The following is a 19926-nucleotide window of genomic DNA, read 5'->3' as shown; positions in this document are numbered from 1 at the left end:
GTCTTAGCTAGCCTTGCTGGCTGATAGTCACATGTGCTTCCCAGGTCACATGTGGTGAGTTTCTGCTGCTTTGTGTAGAGGGCTAATCCTATCTTTGTTGGATCTTTGGCAATTCCTACTATGGCTCTGCCTGAAGGAGGGAGATCTTTGTTATGTAGAATAGACTGGCCCAGGCCTTAATGGCCCATTGACAAAGAGTGGGGGCAGGAAGATGGGAGCTGCTTCAAAACATACTTATCCATTTCTCATCCAGGGAAATATAATATTCTGCCTTTTTCATATTTCCTAAATATTTCACTCTTCCAGGAAAGGGGTGGGTGCTAACCTCCTTCAGTACCAAATCTGTGCCCATGAAATATGATCTTAATTCAATATAAGCACTACTTCTTTACCATATTTGCACGATTCTCTTTTTATATAAATGTGAACAAGTAAGCTTTTTTATATTAAATGATGTGTTGGCTGTACTACAGCATGGGTGGGGGAGTGCTGTGCGTGCTGAACAAAGTGTATCAAACTGTAGGATTTACAGGATGCTGTCTTTGGCTTCTGCATTTATTAGATGCTCCAGACCAAAGCCTAGCACACTGATTCTTCCTGCAGTGATATCATTGGAGGTACAATTAATGCTCACTCTTTTAAGTGGAATGAGTTTTTAACCAATTAAATTAAATTTGTTTTTTTTCTTGAAGACAAGGCCTTAAGCATTTAAGTAGTCACTTCTGAAACACTATAATTAGAAAACCTCAAAGGGATTGGTTGTAATAATGTTGGAGAATATTGGTCCCATCATTGCACTTGAACTCTTTGATTGTAGTTATTCATAAAATAACTGTAAAAGTCATATGTTTAACCTGTTTTGTCCAAATTATTAATAGTGTTAAATCTGTAAAATGAATTAGTGAGTTGAAATAATACATTTTAAAAAAAGGAGGACAGTGTTTGATGGAATGCTTGTATTCTACCTTTTGCAAATATATTCCTTTCCAATTTATTTTATATCTTATCTCTAAATGTGAGTATTATTTTGTATATGTAAGAATGTCTGAACAATATTAACTTATCTAAGACCTAGTTCAGAGAGGTGATTTGAGCCAGATGCTTCATGGATCACCTCTCTGGCTCTTGGACCTTACGCTGCATTAACTGTCCAACGATATAAAAAACTTCTCTGTTGTAAAATAATTTTCAGCACTATCTTCAGTTCATTAACAAGGAACATTTGTACTAGATGCTTTAGAAATATGATTTGCATCTGCAAGGGCTAAATTTATTTTCAATTCTTAAGAGCTGGCATTAGCTCAGCATAAAGACGGGTGCTATTTCCCTTCTGTAATGAGCCTTCTTTTTCTCTCTCTCTCTTTCTCTCTCTTTCTCAGGAAAATGGAATAATTTTTTTTAAATGTGATTTTTGTCAGACAAATGATAATTCATTGAGACAACAGAGGAATCCAGGATGGATGGCTTAGTTAAACAAAAAGGTGTGCTTAAAAAGCATAATAAGGCAATTGACACCAAGAAGAAGAATGGGTTGATTAACACAAGGAACTTAATGGCTGAAAACAGGGAGGGGTTGGTATCTGTGTATCCAACTGCTCAGTATCAGGGTCGGCCAGTTGGGACTCTCTATCCACCAAATGACCCAATACAACAGCTTCTTGACCCCAGTACTCTGCCACAGACAGTAGAATCCCGCTATCATCCAAACATCATCCTCTATTCAGAAAGCATGCTACGATCCTGGGGAGAAAGCCTGAGTGCAGAATGCTGTGAAACAACTTTTATTGAGGACAAGTCACCCACCAAAGGCTGCCTGGATTATCCTGAAGGCAAATTTGTCAGTCTATCTGCAGATGAGATTAAGATCCAGACCCTCTCCTATGATGTGGAAGAAGAAGAAGAAGAAGATGATGATGATGATGATGATGACGACGACTTCCAAGAACTAGAGGTCAGGGAAGTTTTCTTGGTATATTGTCAATTGCAAATAATATGATAGGATAAATTGTGGTAGGGATACATTCTGTTTTAAAACATGCTAACCCTGTTAGCATTATTTAAATAATGAAATAATGCCCACCCACAGAAACGGCTTGTTAAATTAGATAAATCACTGTTACTTTCTGCCTTTTCATTTCCTTTGCTGCAACAGATGTAACAGTATCATTCAAGTAGTCCCAAAGCAGAAAGAAAGAGGATCCATGTACAAAGATGATTTCCACTTTGCTTGATTGACTTCATTTCCATCAGAAGTCAAATTCAGAATTGGGAGGTGTGGGCAAGAAACCCTAATTAACAAGGTGTTTTTGTCCAGATGGAACCTTATAGGATGCAAGAATCCATTGTGTAGACAGTGCTAATTCAGAAAGAAAGGGTTCTTCTGATTGTAGAAGTTCAGGAAATATTGTCCTATTTGTTGGGCTGATGGTTAGAGCAGAAATAAAGGTGAGAAAGTTGTTTTTAAAACATACAGTGATCAGTGTGAAAAGTGCAGAGCTCCTGTAACTGATTGTATATATAAAAATGCAGCGGGTATGGTTTACATGATAAGGTACAAGCTATAACTTTCATCCTCTAAAAACTGTATCTGGATAGGTTTCTTGTATGTTTATGTGATTATGATTGAGTTTGTGTTTTCATGGAAATGTATAAAATCAGTATAGATGGGTGAAATCTAATCTCTCTGAAATAATTCTGAGATATTCAGATACTTAGAACATAAGAAATGCTTCCTGGGATCAAGATTTTAGGAGGTTTCTACAGCTAATAGAAGAAACTGACCAATTATCAGAAGATTATTAAGTACTTCATGGTTCATAGGAAGAAATTAAAATAAGTCAGCTGATATGCTCTCAAGTATGAATCAGCTTTAAGATCTCCAAAACTGTTGGTTTATTTAGCTGGTTCATTTCTTAAAACAGCAAAAATTATATACCAAAATAAAGTCCAAAAAGAATAAATTGTATAATTCAGAGCACAATATGGAATAGAATAGAAAGATTCAGACATTACTGAAGCAGCATAAGGAGTACCATATTGCTTTTGTGACAAATTGTAGCCTTATACAGGTAGTCCTCAATTTACAACAGTTTGTTTAGTGACAATTTGAAGTTACAACGGCACTGAAAAAAGTGACATGATCATTTTTCACACTTACAACTGTTGCAACATCCCCATGATGACATAATTAAAATTCAGATGCTTGGCAACGGACTCATATTTATGATTGCTGCAGTGTCCCAGGGTGATGTGATCCCATTTTGTGACCTTCCGACAAGCAAACTCAATGGGGAAGCCAGATTCACTTAACAACCGTGTTACTAATTATAAACTGCAGTAATTCACTTAACAACTTTGGCAAGAAAGGATGTAAATTGGGGCAAAATTCACTTAACAAATGTCTCACTTAGCAACGGAAATTTTGGGCTCAATTGTGAACATAAGTTGAGGACTACCTGTATATCCATCTATACTATAGGATGTGAGTAACTAGTATTGTGTACAGTATACTGTAAAGTAAATATTAGATGTTTCTCTAACAGCTGTTTTTAAATCTAAATCCTTTATTTGGGTTTTGAAATATATGTGGAAACACCTAAATTAGTTGGAAACAATTCAAGTGTTAAGCATGCTTGTTGACCTTATGTCAAAAATTCTAGCAAAAATAAACCCCAAACTACATTTTTTTTTACGAATACAAAGGTAATATGCATTACGTGGATGCCATCCTGCTAATATTATAATTAAAAGGGGGAAAAAATGAAGTTCACATGAAACTGAAAAATATTCTGTTCCAGTTCTTCATTGCATTCAAGCATCCAAGGATATCGCTATCACTTAAGCTCTTGTCTTTAAAGTGGTTAAAATGTCGCAGGGAGACTCCCGGAGTGGAAGCCAGCTTTGTCTCTCTATGTGGGACATACAATCAAATAAAATACAATCAAATAATATTTAAAAAATGAAAATAAACATTAAGAAATAAGATACTTTGATGCTTCCTGACAGCTGTTTAATAAAAGGATAAGTGTTCACAAAAGGGTGACAACTTCATGATGAAAACCATATGACTTACATACTTGCATTGTATGTTGGCACAAGTGTAAAAGTCTGGGCTTTGTGCTGCAGTGTTGATTGCAGCAATAAAGGTGTGGCTCATTGTGGCCTGTATCGGCTTTATAAGAACTTACAGGCTCAATTTATAATACATCACAGAATAAAATATCCGGGAAATACCGATCTCTTCTATGTACAACTGTTATCAGACCAGTACAAAGTAATTTCTCTGAATGTGGCCAAATTCTGTTACGCTGTGTGCAAAATTAGGCAGACTCTAACCGCTCACTGATAATCCATCACCGATTGTAATACAGTGTTTTGTCATTTATTTATTTATTTATTTATTTATTTATTTATTTTTTATTTTTTATTTTTTATTTTTTATTTTTTATTTTTTATTTTTTATTTTTTATTTTTTATTTATTTATTATTGTTGTTTATAAACTGTGACTGTAATAAAAATTGATTGATTGTATTGGATGTCTGTGGGAGAGGTGGTTAGCTTGTGGTAAGCCAATTGTTGAATATATTCTGAAGGGACACAGATATTGAAGTGCTTGAAAGAAGTGCTACATTCAAACTGGATGCAGTTATTTGAACTGAAGTAATCTAGGGGTCAATTAATGAAATTGCTTTCCTTTTTCATTGTTCCTTCTGTAGCTTCACTTTAAAAAACAACAACCCCCAGTTCCTTGTGGCTCAATTTCAAATCACTTCAAATTAAGAAAATATTCAAGTTTCCCCCTTCATTTGGTTGTCTCTCAACTGCCTATTTGGCAATGCTAGCGTTAATTTTACTCTGGAGTCTAAGGACATTTTTTAAATAATGTTTTCCCCCCCTGTCTGTTGGCAACTAATATATAGCTCCAAGTAACTTTTTTAAAGAAAGATGCTGGGTTTGACATTGTCATTGTCAGCAGTGTGTCCCAGTAGCTGTATCATTTTGAAATATTGATCAGAACTCTTAACTTGTACTCCAAATTTCCTTCTTATTGGGATTTATTTGATACATCCTTTTGCATTATTTTTTTCTCCTATTCTAGTGGCATGGTGTCCTTGTGGTGAAGACACTCACCTCCCACTTGTAAGGTTGAGAGTTCAATCCCAGGTAGTGGCAAATATTTCTCTCTCAGGGCACAAAGAGAAAATATCTGCTGCAAACTCTACATGGGGTCAGGAAGAGCATCCGGCCAGTAAATGCTCAGCTCCATTCAGTCGCCCTGACTCTGTCTGAAAATAAGGGATTACAGGGTCGTAAAAGGAGTTTTTTTCTTAATGACACTCATATATCTTCTATGATTTCCTCTTGGCAAGTCCATTAGATATTCCCATTGTAGGAGGGGAACACCACCAAGACAGTGCCAGGGCCAGTAGGACATAATCAACTCAGAAAGGCAAAGGCCACAGGCGTAGGAAAATGACCTTCCCAAAATAGAACACATGAACATCAGGGCCATTTAGGAACAAAAGAGGACCCAGGGAAATGGTACACACAAAAGACTCAGGACATGCCAGGAAAGGATCTATCAAGACAGCAGAAACTAGGAGAGCAAAACAAAAGGAATGGCAGAGGATTAGCAAAAGGAAAAGATTTAATCAATAGCTCAAGCAATCTGATAAGAGTCAAGCAGGGGGGGGGGGTAAGGGCTTACCTGGTAACAACATGATCAGCTTAAGGCAAGGAGCAAATAATAAGAATGAAAGGGAACAAAAGAACACGAGACCAAATAACCCAGACACCACCCAGTTTCAAGTGGGGAAAAACTAGAATAAGAGAACACAGGGCAATCCATGAACACACACACAAAGGGAAGACCCACAAAAGCAACAAAAGAAACAGAGAATTTCCTTTGTACAGAAAAGTATAAGAATGTACGCTTACCTTGTAACGATGTCAGCTCACCCAGGAACGCTGGTCCGCGACTTCGCTCGATCTGACTTCCTGAAAAAAATAAAGAAAACTTGCTTTCACGCAGCTTGCTTCTCTCGCAGTTTTGCGCGGCGCCCTCTGGTTTCCATTCTTACTGCATTCCAGCAATTGGTAAAGACCTGGATCTTCTGAAGGACCTTTGAGTTGATTACAGAGCCACTAACATTGAAATTAGTTTATGTTTTAATTATATTAGTATTATTGTGTATTTATTACTATAAAGTGCCAAGAGTCTCACAGTTTTGTGGAGTTATAAGAATATTAAACTCAAGGTATTCCTCTCCGATGCTCCTTGGGGTGAAATGAAATTAAACACTCTGAGTGAAATTGTGTAGTTGGCCAATGGTAATAGGAGTAGAGATAAGAGGGTATGTAGACTAGATGGTGGTTGGATTTGTATCATCACTATTTTATATTACTGCTTTTCCCTTAAACAAGGGAAGACTGCTGTATTTCCAGTTTAGATCTAGTTTCTCTGACTTTTCCCTAGCCTTATTTGTTTTGCTAGTGTCTCTTTAGCTACTAATCATCAGTCAGCTTGAAATGAATTCAAATATCTGAATGTGTATGTGTCTCACTGTCATCTGCTTCCAATCTCATCTACCTCAATAGCTGATCAAACTCTGCTATAGCCACAGTGCAGGGATTTCATTAAAACATTGTTTTGAATGTAAAAGTATTCCATGTTACACAGATGTATTACCGTATTTTCCGGTGTATAAGATGACTTTTTAACACATGAAAATCTTCTCAAAAGTCGGGGGTCGTCTTATATGCTGGGTGTCATTCTCCTGTAACCAGGCAGACCAGCCTGAAAGGCTCTGACGAGCCTTAAATGGCTCTGGCGATCCAAGCTCTGACGATCCCAGCTTTGCCTGCTAATCAGGCAGCTCAGCTGGGATCGCCAGAGCCATGTAAAAGAAAAAACCCTTTTTCCTTTTACATGGCTCTGGTGATCCAAACTCTGACGATCCCAGCTGAGTTGCCTGCTAATCAGGCAACGCAGCTGGGATCGCCAGAGTCATGTAAAAGGAAAAAAGTTTTCCCCCTCCAGCTTGCTTACCTTAGCTGCTAGTCACAACGCTTGCCTTGCTTCGCTTGCCTGAATCCATTCCATCAGCAAGCCACTCCCTGCCTGCAATCAAGCAGGCAGGGAGTTGTGGATTTCAACTCCCAGAATTCCTCAGCCAGCAAAACAAAGCTGGTTGAGGAATTCTGGGAGTTGAAGTCTACAAGTCTTAAAGTTGCCAAGGTTGGAGACCCCTGATCTATTGGGTAAGTTTTTTCCCCCTTTGGGAGCTTTAAAAAAAATAGTTAATTGGGGTTTTTTTTTAGTTGTTCTTTTTTAGACCTAGCCATTTAAAGTTTAGGAAGTTTTAAATTTAGTTTTCATATAAAAATAAAAATAAAATAAAATAAAACAATATTTGTGCAGCTTTCTGAGATTTAGTGTGTTTCTGTAGTGTTTCACTCTAACTACACAAACACACAAAATCTTACAAAGCTATATGTGGAATTTTGTGTGTGTAAAGTGTGAAAGTTGTTTTTGTGGGCTTTTTGTGGCTGTGTGAGATTCCTGCTTGTTGCAGGGGCCATTTTGGGTCTAGCACAGCTGCTTTTACATTGTGGGTGAGCCAGTTGTGTTGTGTTGTGTGTGTGTAAAGTGTGAAAGTTGTTTTTTTGGGCTTTTTGTGGCTGTGTGAGGTTCCTGCTTGTTGCAGGGGCCATTTTGGGTGTAGCATAGCTGCTTTTACATTGTGGGTGAGCCAGTTGATGTTTTTTAATTTTTATTTGGTGTGCGTTGGAAGAGGGGTAGTCTTATATGGCGAGTATAGCCCAAACCCTATATTTTAACAGGAAAAGTCGGGGGTCGTCTTATACGCCCAGTCGTCTTATACACCAGAAAATACAATATTATCTGAACCTCACATAAGATTATTATTTCAAGTGTTTGGGCTGTTGACCAACATTTATTTTATGTTTTACTGATTTAGTCTATTTGATTTTTTTAATTTTTTTTTAAAATTTGATTTATATGCCGCCCTTCTCCGGAGACTCAGGGCAGCTTACAATGCATTAAGCAATAGCCTTCATACGTTTGTATATTTATACAAAGTCAGCTTATTGCCCCCACAAACTGGGTCCTCAATTTACCTACCTTAGAAAGGATGGAAGGCTGAGTCAACCTTGAGCCTGGTGAGATTCGAACTTATCCATAATTTCAGCCAGAAAATTCTATGTTGCCTTGAAGAAAATGGATCATAGGTATGCCTGATGCAGAGAGAAAGGGCTAGTCTTTCCAGTAACTTATCTACATCATGGTCCTTTTCTCTTGCTGTTTCAGAGTGATTACTCAAGTGACACTGACAGTGAAGACCATTTCCTTATGATGCCTCCCAGAGATCATCTTGGGCTCAGTGTGTTCTCCATGCTGTGTTGTTTTTGGCCGTTGGGAATAGCTGCTTTCTATTTGTCACATGAGGTATTTGTACAATTTTATTATTTAGCTTTGTATGGCAGAGAGGCTATGTCCCATTAGTATAGAGATGATAATATGATAAAAAATGGATAGATAAAATTATTTTATAATACCAAAAGTTTTTTAAATGTGCTGGTCCATGAGAAAAAACTCATACTTGAACAATACTTTTATTACTAATCAAAATGCCACATGTTAACAAATATGCAAGAAATTTGTATGTTTCTATGTACTGTACGAATTTAAAATACCTGTATGGCCACCCATCTTATATGTCACAAATTTGGGCAGCTCACAAAATCTTCACAAATATTGATTTACATTGCTAGTTTTACTTCTGATTAAATGTCCACAAGAAAGCATCAGCAAAATTGTGAACCTTTGGGGGCTAACCTGTGATATACAAGATCGAAAAATAGCCTTCCCAATATGATCTGTTCTGATGTGTTGGGAACAAAACTCTAGTAGTTCCGGGTAATTCTGAGAATTGGTCTTAACCCATTTGGGGGATATGAAACAGGGAGGAATAGCTGTAGCAGGGGTGAAATTGGGTGAAATCCAGCAGGTTCTGACAGGTTCTGGAGAACCGGTAGCGGAAATTTTGAGCAGTTCGGAGAACTGGCAAATGTCATCTCTGGCTGGCCCCTGAATGGGGTGGGAATGGAGATTTTGCAATATCCTTCCCCCAGGAGTCGGGAGGGAATGGGGATTTTGCGGTATCCTTCCCCTGGAGTGGGGTGGGAATGGAGATTTTGCAGTATCCTTCTCCTGCTATGCCCACCAAGCCACGCCCACACCGACCAAGCCACCTCATGCCCACCAAGCCACGCCCACAGAACCCGTAGTAAAAAAATTTGGATTTCACCACTGGGTGAAATGCTACTGGTTTAGACCGGTGAACCGGTAGCGGAGATTGGGGCTGGTTTGCTGGACCGGTAGCAACCACTGGCTGGCCACGCCCCTAAACTGGTCCACAGCCTGCAGTCCTGCCATGCTTCCCTGCCTTCCATGCAGGGAAAATGTCCCGGCATCCCTGTGGCCAGCTTGCGAAGGCAGGCAAGTGGAAGGCCACGTGGAAGGTAGGCAAGCATGGCAGGGTTGTGGGGAAGGGAGCTAACAGCCTACTCCCTTCCCCGCAGCCCTGCCATGCTTGCCTGCCTTACACATTGCCTTCCTGGCGTCCCTGTGGCCAACTTGCGAAGGCAGGCAAATGGAAAGCAGGCAAGCATGGCAGGGCTGCGGGGAAGGGAGCTAGCAGCCCACTCCTTTCCCGCAGCCCTGCCATGCTTGCCTGCCTTCCACATGGCCTTCCTGGTATCCCCGTGGCCAACTTGCAAAGGCAGGCGAGTGGAAGGCTTCATAGAAGGCAGGCAAGCATGGCAGGGCTGTGGGGAAGGGAACTAGCAGCCTAGCCACTTCTATGCAGCCCTGCCATGCTTGCCTGCCTTCCACGCTTGCCTTCCCAGTGGTCCACCACACCTGCTTGCCTTCCGAAGTCGGTGTCCAACTCCCCCACATCCTTGGGGGAGACACAGTGGCTGCTACCTTTGCCCAAAATGTCTCTCGCATCTTTCGGAAGCGATTGGGGGGAGTGGGAAGGGGGAGAACACCAAGCAAAGATCAGGAAGACCCAGCCACCCCCTACCTCCTCCTCCTATCTTCTGGCTGGCTGGCAAAAAACAGGGCGTGGACAGCCACCGTGGCGCTATTCTACCTCCTCTGCAAAACTGCTCCACGGCTCCGCTTGCCTCCAGCGCCCTGGTGCAATGCCCACAGCTTGTGCGGGGCAGACCACGGAGGCTGCAAAGCCGAGATGCTGCCCATGCAAGGGGGGTGGGGAGGATGCAGGCATCACACCAAACAGTCCTCCTCCTCCTCCTCTTCTTCTCCTTCACCAGCTTCAAGGCTGGGCAGGGCTTGGAGCGGCAAGAGGGAAGGCAAGGCGACTGCAAATTTCTCCTCCTCCTCGCAGGGTTCATTGAGTTTGTTTTGCAAGCTCGCCCGAGGTTTGCAACTTTTCACAGCCTTTGGGGCTTTTGTGCAGCAAGCCCCCCTCTTCCTCCTCCTCCTCCACAGCTCTAACGTGGGTTTTTAATTCACGAGGAAGGAAGATAAACCCTCCCCATCCCACCCAAGGACTGATTAGATTTTCTTGTTGCTCACAGTGGGAATCCAGCCTTTGCGTGGGAGAGAGTTGATTTCCGCTGGCCCAGCGGCCCTTGGGGGAAATGCAACATTGTGCTGGGGCTGAGAGGGGTGGTGCCACCGACACCGAGAGGGGCCGCTTGCTTTCTTCCTTCTCCTACTGCTGCTGCTGAACCCGAGACTGCTGCTCCACTGGGTGGGCATGGGCAGCCCTGGGAGGGTGGGCAGATGTAATGCCGATGCTGGTGGTGGGGAAGGGAGACCCGCTGTGCTCGGCTGAAGAGCTTCCTCGGGGGAACATGGTGAGGCTCACTTGCCTTTTGGGCCTGGCGTGCTCAACTTCCGCAGGGCCTTTGGGAGACTGCCGCCTGCTTGCCTTCCCCTCCGCCTCGGGTCCCACTGCCTGCATCCAGCCCATGACGGGGGATGTGCCACTTCTGGGCCAGGCCACCTGCCCTCCCGGAGCACTTACTTCCTTTTCACTCAGCAGCCGCTCAGACCAGGTGTGTGCATGAGAGAGAGAGAGGGAGAGGGAGAGGGAGAGAGAAGAAAGAAAGAAAGAAAGAAAGAAAGAAAGAAAGAAAGAAAGAAAGAAAGAAAGAAAGAAAGAAAGAGAGAGAAGAAAGAAAGAGAGACGTGAGTGACGTCATGTTGACCATGCCCACCCAGTCACATGTCTGCCAGGCCATGCCCACCAAGCCACGCCCACAGAACCGGTGGCGAAAATTTTTAGATTTCACCACTGAGCTGTAGTCATGCTTTAATAACATATGCATCACATACATGCATGTTTTGATAATTTATTTTTATCCTTGTTGGTATATGAATTTGTAATTGACTTATCTTTCCTCTTACACTGAAGTTTTTTGCATCCTAAAATTATTATTCAGTCACTTCTTTATTTTTTTGACTCAATGGATATTATTTCCTTGAATTCTTCATATAATCAAAGAATCATAAGTTTAACTTTGTGTCATCAGTGATAGTATCAATTTATCTTGTTATTTTGTCAGTGTCTTGTTCATCTGGCTTTTTCTAAACATCAAGGTCTTCTCCAATAATTCTCAACCTCATATTAGGTTCCAACATATCTAAATGTTTGCTTCGTTATTAGTTTCCAATGAGAAGCCTAGTTTACTTCATGTAATATTGAATGATTTATTCTTCTTATTTATTTATTTATTCTTATTTATTCTCATGGCCCAGCTTTCACAGCCATATCTTACAACTAACCTCAGTAGTGCATACCTTTGCTGTCAATGTGATGCCTTTAATATCTTGTCTAAATTTGTTGCAGACTTTCTCCCAAGTAGTAGACATTTCTTTATTTAATGGTTGCAGCAACGATCTCTGTAAAATTTTAAGCCTAGCAGAATAAAATCGATTTCTGTTTCTGTGTATATTTGCATTCAGTTGTCTGCTGAAATAATCTTTTTAAGAAGCAATCAATTTTGCACTCCTTTATTTTCAGCAAGACATTCTCTAAAACATCTATCAAAGTATCATCAGCATATCTGAAGTTGATGTTTTTCCCAGCAATTTTAATTCCATTTTCTGTCTTTTAGTCCATAATTTCTCATGATATAGTTTGCCTATAAATTAAAACACAAGGTGACAGTATGCAGTCTTACTGCACTGTTTTTTCTATTTTTGGACCAAAGTTTAATTGTTCCATATTCTTTTCTAATTGTTAATTAGCAGAAATTTAAAGGCTATCCACAGTATGCTGTGGTCTACAAAGTAAATACACTTGTATATTCAATAAAGAGGAATAGCTCTTGTGCTGCTTAAATAGTAAATTAGTTACTTTAAGAATTAAGAGCTGCCTCCTTAAGAGATTGCATTGTGGGAGATGTAGTCCATGACATGTGACCACATCTGAGTGTCTGATTGGGCACTGGGGCTCTCTGCCTGTGTGTAGAACAAAGCCCCGGCCATTACAAATTGCAACGGAGGAGAGAAACATGCTTTCTGAATATGGGGACCATTTACCAACGTAGATTTGGACGTCTTTGGCCCATGGTTCATGTCTGCCCATCAGACCAGAGGTGGCCAAGCTAACAGCAAACATTGGGCCATTCTCTTCACATGTCTTAGCATTCAAGCTGTTCACATTGAAGTCATCGAATCCATGGACACCTCCTGATTTACCAATGCTCTAAGTGTTAGCGTTCCAGAAAACTTCCAACTTCCAGTAAAGACACGGAAGCAGCCTTGGAAGCCATAATAATAATAATAATAATAATAATAATAATAATAATAATAATAATAATAATAATAATAATAATAATAATAATAATAATAATAATAATAATAATTTTATTTCTATACCGCCCTTCTCCCGGAGAACTCAGGGCGGTGTACAGCCTATTAAAAGCACAAAGACAAACATCAATTAAAAATAATTAAAATTATTAAATAGTTTCAGTTCAAATTTAAAACCCCCAAAATTTAAAACACCGAATTTAAAATCATTACATTGAAAGCCCAGCCTGGCGGAACAGCAGGGTCTTGAGGGCACAGTGAAATACACGGAGGTCGGAGATCTTACACATTTCCGGGGGAAGTTCATTCCACAGGGCAGGGGCTCCCACAGAGAAGGCCCTCCCCCTGGGTGTCGCCAGCCGACATAACTTGGCCGATGGCACCCTGAGGAGGCCCTCTCTGTGGGAGCGGACTGGCCGGTGGGAGGCTATTGGTGGCAGAAGTCGGTCTCAAAGGTACCCGGGTCCTATGCCATGGAGCGCTTTAAAGGTGGTAACCAACACCTTGAATCGCACCCAGAAGACCACTGGGAGCCAGTGCAGCTCGCGCAGGAAGGCTGTCACATGGGCACAACTGGTTGAGCCCATAACCACCCGCGTGGCCACATTCTGGACCATTTGGAGCCTCCGAGTGCTCTTCAAGGGGAGCCCCATGTAGAGAGCATTACAATAGTCCAGCCGGGAGGTGACAAGGGCGTGAATGACCGTGCGCAAGGTATCCCAGTCCAGAAAGGGCTGCAACTGGCGAATCAGGTGAATCTGATAAAAAGCCCCCCTGGCCACGGCCGTCATATGCTCTTCTAAAGACAGCCGTGCGTCCAGGAGGACGCCCAAATTGCGAGCCCTCTCTGTGGGGGGCAGAGAGAGATATTAGACCAGAAGCGTCAATGCTGCCACTAAGAAGGTTCCAAGCCTACAGAGGTCCAGCCAAGATGTTTAGATCTGACCGCAGAACTAACTTTGTAGGAGCCTGCAAGGAGTTATGGATTGGTGAGGGCACTCACTTTGATCCGGCAATTGACGACTACCTGAAGGGCCAGAACTATGTATGGACATTTAATCCTCCCCATAATTCCCATATGGGAGGAGTATGGGAACAAATGATAGGAATAGCCCATAAAATTGTAGACTCCATGTTGATGAAGACACCCACACTGACGAATGAGATCCTCATCACCCTCATGGCAGAAGTGGCAGCTATCATCAATGCTAGACCCTTGGTTCCAGTTTCCTTGGATCCTGAGAATCCAACTATCCTCACTCCAGCTACTTTGCTGACCCAGAAGACAGGTGACTGGTACCAGTAGGGAACTTCATTCCAAAGGACATGTATAAACAACAATGGAGACAAGTTCAACTGCTGGCCAACACCTTCTGGAAGCACTGGAAGCAAGAATACTTGTCTTCCCTGCAGGCCCACTGCAAATGGAAGACCAAGGAACCTAACCTAGCAAGACCTAACCTTGTCTTGCTAATAGACAAGGACGCGCCTCGAAACTCTTGGCCCATGGGACTTGTTCATCAAGTTCTACCCAGCTCTGATGGACTAGTTCGCCAAGTTGAAGTTCAGGTCGCGAAGCCACAAGACTCATGCTGTGACTCACAGACTTTCACCAAGAAGCTTTACACCAGACCAATCACTGACCTGGTGTTTCTGAGAAGGAAGACCAAACTTGAAGCTTGAAGATTGAACCTCAAGCTTTGCATGCCTTGTGTCTACCTCATTGTCTGTATTGTTTGGTGCCTTTGTTTACTTTAGTCAATTAGATAGTTAAGTTTGCATTGTTTTATGCTATGCCTTTGTTTACCTCAGTTAATTTGTTAGTTAATAGTGGAATTTTATAATTCCAGGTGGGGAGTGTGCTGCTTAGACAGTAAATTAGTTACTTTAAGAATTAAGAGTTGTCTCCTTAAGAAATTGCATTGTGGGAAATGTAGACAGAGATTGCATTATGTGAAATGTATTCCATGACATATGTGTGTCTGATTGGCCACTGAGGCTCTCTGCCTGGGTGTAAAACAAAGCCCCGGCCATTACGAATTGCAACGGAGGAGAGAAACATGCTTTCTGAATATAGGGACAGATCTACCGCTCTTTTACACTAGGAAATGGGACAGATTGTGAATAATCGGATGAATCTCATCTTGATTGTAAGTCTTTGATTGGGAGGATGCCCGATAATAAACTTGATCCCTGCCTCTTCTGAATCCTGTTTGGCAATTCTTGTTCTATGTATTGTTGAAGTGTGGATTACAAAATTTTGTACATTATCTTACTAGCATGTGAGAGAAGTGCAATTGGTTATTACCTGCAAGGTCCTTCATGGCACATCACATATCCTTCCAGGGCATGTGAAGAGCCATTTTGCTCCAATGGGACTAGCTTGCCTCACTTGTTCCAGAGGAAGGGGTCTGCTGCAGATCCCATCTGTTAAGGAATTCTAGTTGATGGGGTCAATGGCAAGAGCCTTTTCTGCTGTGGCTCCTGCCCTGTGGAACATTCTGCTCCTGGAAGTGAAAACTGCTCCCACACTTTTAGTCTTCTGGAAGGCCATTGACACCATGGCCAGTTGGCTTGGAACCCCAAAGGGGCGCTGTCCACTGGAAGTGATTGACGAGGTAAGAAGATAGTCTCATCCTGATGCTGTCCATCAGCTTGGTTCTAGTTTTTTATATCACTTTTTAAACTTTAATTATGTTTCTTTTTACTATTTGTAAGCCACCCAGAGAGGGTGGCACATAAATTTAATAAACAAACAAACAAACAAACAAATCATTGTATGGTATTTTGAGCATCCTTTAGCACTGCCCTTTTTGGTATTGGAATACAAATTGTTGTTTTTTTGGTTTAATTGACCATTTCTGTATTTCCCATAGATACTTGCACACTACAAATAGCATTTTAACTACATAATTTAAATATATTCTGCTGGTTTTTTGTCATCTTTTGCAGATTTGTTTGGAATATTTTCTATTTACTTGAGTGCCTGACTCGGGTTGAAATACTCCGAAAAGAACATTCCTATGAAGTACAATCTCTATTCTATCCTAAGTGCCTTATATATTGGGCATGTCACTCTAGCCTTTTTACACTCTCTGCCCAGGTCCAGTATTGATTTCCCTAGTCATGTTAATCCGAGTAACCATTTGTTTCACAGTCGCATAAATCCTAAAATGTTTTGGTGCTTAGTTATTGAATACAATTTGATCCAAAGTATTCTCAGAGTTCCCTGCAGGGACCAGTTGTCCCAGGGCTCCTCCAATAGAAAATATGACTGTCAGACATCAGCAACTCAAAATAAAAATTCCTTTTATCTTTCCATGCTTACTATTTCTTATAAATTGATCATCCTTTCTCACTCTCTGTAACCTTCATCTGTTTTAAATTGACTGGATCTTTATTTTCATTTCTACTATATGTGAGTTAATCCCTTTTGCTTGCCCTTGCTTTTAAAAAATAAATTTATTTTGGCCTGGAAAAAAAAATTGGAATAGGATGAATGAAACTATCTGTTAAATTGGATTGACATATACATTTCCATATCATAAGAATGCATGAATCTCAAGCAATATTCATATTAGTCCAGACATATTTGCTCTGTTTATTTACAAGGTGGTTCATTTACTTCTGGCTTGGGAAGTAAACCTGGCCTTTGAAGTGTGAAAGATACAGCATGTTATGTGAGCCAGGCCACTGTAATTTCTTCAGCAAACCATGATTCAAATAATGATATGGCATGATATGTGAATCCAGACTATGATTTTTACCTTGATTATATAACTGAAGAATTCTTACTTGGACTAGCCTCCCCCATTGTCTTCGAAGGTATTGGATTACAATTTCCATACTTTTCCAGCAAACATGGAAAGGCTATTTAGATGTGTTTGAAATAAATAAATAAGAATACAATTATTCAAATATACAGTATATTCTTGCCACTTGTTAAGCAATTAGCTTCCTTCTGGTAATTCACTGCAGAAATTCACTCATGAGGTCATTTAGCCTGGGCAAGCATTTAATGCTTATTTTTTTCTGACTTGCATTCAACCTTGATATTGTGATTTCACAGCAGAATATATTTTCTATACAAGGCAAATAATGTACAGTACAGTAGTGCAGAGAAACCTATAGAATCACAGAGACATCCTATGCAGATAGATGAGAATAACAAAGACAATGAAGAATGATCAGTGCTGAAGGATCTAAGAAAGTGTTGGCAAACCTTTTCAGCCCCAAGTGCTGAAACGGGAGCATGCACACATGCATGCACACATGCCAGAAACCAGAAGAGCAGCCGCCCGGTTTCCGGCGCTCCCATGTGCATGAGGACCAGCTGGCCGGTACATCAGAACCCAGAAGAGCAATGGTGAAGGCTCACGTGCCTGGAGAGATGACTCTGTGTGCCACTTCTGGCATGCTTGCCATCACGGATCTAAGACCTTTGCAAGGGAATTGCACCGTTATCTCTACTAGTATCTCCTGCTGAACAAGTTAGCTTGCCCTGTGCTGTTAAGGACGAGGAGTTCTCAACTTAGCATTCTTGTGCTTGCTGTGACTTCTGTTTATTAAAGTTCTTAGTCTGCTATTGAAAACATTTCAGCCTGGAGAGGTTTTTAAATTGGCTCATCAGTCATTTTGATGCCAACCATAGTCTTACTATGTGGTTTTTTTTTTTAAAGGAAAGAGTTGAAATGTAGTTATTGCAAAAATGCCCTTCAGGACAGCAAAGAAAAGAGAATTGGGGTTTTACCTCATCCATATGAAATGCATGTCTCTGGTGGGAGAATTTGCATTAAACTTGGCTACTTCAGTGTTACAGCATATTCTGGACCAAGATTTTGTTTTCTTTGAATTCCTCAGAAAGAATTAATTTTAATAACAAAATTTTAACATTCACTAACTGAAGCCAGATTACTCATTAATTTTATTTTGTGTTTGTATAGCTGAACGTATTCTAAACTTAGATTTATTTTCAGTTTCAGCATTGCTTTGCTCACAGCTTTTTTAGACAAAATTCACCCCTCCTTCCTTCAAATTTTACTGTCTAATTAGGTGAAGCAAATAACGTATTTGTTCTACCAACCCTTCCCCCCTGCTCTTATGCAGCTTTTTTTTTCATTTGGTGAGCATTATGCAGAGTTTTTTGAAGGATCATTTCCCTTGCCAGTACTTAAGAAAGGACTCAGCATTTGAGTGTGTGCTTTTTAGGACTAATTTGGTTGTATTGACTAATATATAGAATCAAACTAATCTGAGAAAAAAGAAAGAAAGAGAAAAAATTAGAAAGAAAGTAAAAAGTGCAAGAAAGGAGAAAAAATACAAGAAAGGTAGAAAAGAAAGAAAAAAACCACAAAGAAATGGCTTCCAATCTTTTTTACAGCAGTTATAAGTGCAACTATAAATTCACATTTTACTCTAAGCTGTTGTAACATGACTCTTTTCTTTCTATAATTTATCCTGTCAAATCATCAAAATTATAAATCATAAGTTCACTTTTCTCTGTTTTATGCAAAAAAAAGTGCTTAAGGGTTTTCTAGTGACTATAATATATTTTAAGGAAGACCACTTCCTTTTGGAATCATACTTTTTTAAAATCAATGCCAATTTCAGAAAAATGATTTCAGTTGAACAAATGGTATGGGATAAAAATGTTAGTCCTGTTCTATAGTCCCTGTAATTTCAACCAAGTTGCTACAACCGTGTTTCCCCGAAAATAAGACTCTGTCTTATATTTATCTGAACCCCGAAATAAGTGCTTGGCCTTATTTTCAAGGAGGTCTTATTATTTTGGGGCACGTGGAGCAAGATGGGGCTCCTCTTCCTGTCTTACCTGATTTCAAGCTCTGCATTTAAATATTTTCAGGGAGGGCTTATTTTTTGGGGAAAAGCTTATTTTAGCGCAAGCGCTCAAAAGCCTGATTGGGCTTATTATCAGGGGATGTCTTATTTTTGGGGAAATAGGGTAGAGGGGGAAAAAAAGAACCTAATCACAAATTAACTTAGCCATAAAGTGCTATCCAAATATATGTACAATTTCATTCTGTTGGATAAACTGTAAAATATTTTGTGGATATATCTCCACTATACTCTGGTCTCTGTGGGCTTTTCTATTGCTATTTGATAACAATAGTGGCCTTTCTGATTCTGAAAATGTGGAATGAAGTTGATTTTAATAGTAATTGTGTTGGAGGGGGTAATAGATAAGAAAAAAATTAATAAAGAGTTATCTTAGAGGGCAAATGGTGGAAGAAACACATTTCTGGTCATACTCACAAAAGATCAGCTGTTATTGTCTGTAAGGTAAGGATGTAAATCACAGATGTTATGCCCCTTGAAAATGTTGGATTTAAAAGCAAACACTTATTTTATTCCATGAAGTAGATGAAAGATAGTTTCATCTATGAATTGCAGAAAAAACTTTGTGTGTTTGAGACAAAATAATGGCCACTAAATCCCCAAATCTTCTATAATTTTTTTTCAAATTTCTTCATGCTATTTCCTGTTAAGTGACTGCCATGTCCACACTCACTAATGCAAACTTATCTATTCTTGCAGACAAACAAAGCCATTGCTAAAGGGGATTTCCACCAAGCAAGCTCCAGTTCACGGAGAGCTCTCTTCTTGGCTGTGCTATCCATCACCATTGGAACAGGCATCTATGTAGGAGTTGCTGTAGCACTCATAGCTTATCTATCAAAAAACAACCACATATGAAATTTGACAAATTAGACTGCTACCAAAAGCTATAGAGGAATGATATTGTACCTTTCAAATATAAATAGTTTTGAGAATGAGAAGGGCTGTCATAAATTTATACAATCTGAATTCTGAAGAAAAATGTTCTGGATCTTTTTTACTTTTCTGATTTATTTTTAATATTGGCAAAACTGTTATTGCAAGAAAGCCATGGGCATTTCCAAATACCAAAAGGTAGCCTCAGACCTTGTTTGTAATTTTTTTCTGGTCTAAATTATGTTCAACTCCAAATTTGGGATCACCTGTCAAAAAGTAAGAGTCATCTGAAGTTACAAAACTAAAGGTAGAGGCTCTG

The 19926-nt window shown here is 40.2% G+C and overlaps 1 protein-coding gene across 1 annotated transcript; it reads left to right on the top strand.

Annotated features, from left to right (window-relative positions):
- The first annotated feature begins 1456 nt into the window (after nt 1-1456).
- SYNDIG1 (synapse differentiation inducing 1) lies at nt 1457-19629 on the top strand. Its single transcript, XM_070939142.1, has 3 exons — nt 1457-1951; nt 8331-8468; nt 19431-19629. The coding sequence occupies exons 1-3, from the start codon at nt 1457-1459 to the stop codon at nt 19587-19589; spliced, it is 792 nt and encodes a 263-aa protein (XP_070795243.1). The 3' UTR covers nt 19590-19629.
- Nucleotides 19630-19926: the final 297 nt, after the last annotated feature.

The sequence above is a fragment of the Pituophis catenifer genome, unplaced genomic scaffold, assembly GCF_029215685.1.
Source record: "Pituophis catenifer annectens isolate HBS135680 unplaced genomic scaffold, rPitCat1.0.hap2 SCAF_3, whole genome shotgun sequence".
In the NCBI taxonomy this organism is placed as follows: domain Eukaryota; kingdom Metazoa; phylum Chordata; class Lepidosauria; order Squamata; family Colubridae; genus Pituophis; species Pituophis catenifer.
This window is presented reverse-complemented; position numbering and strand designations above follow the sequence as displayed.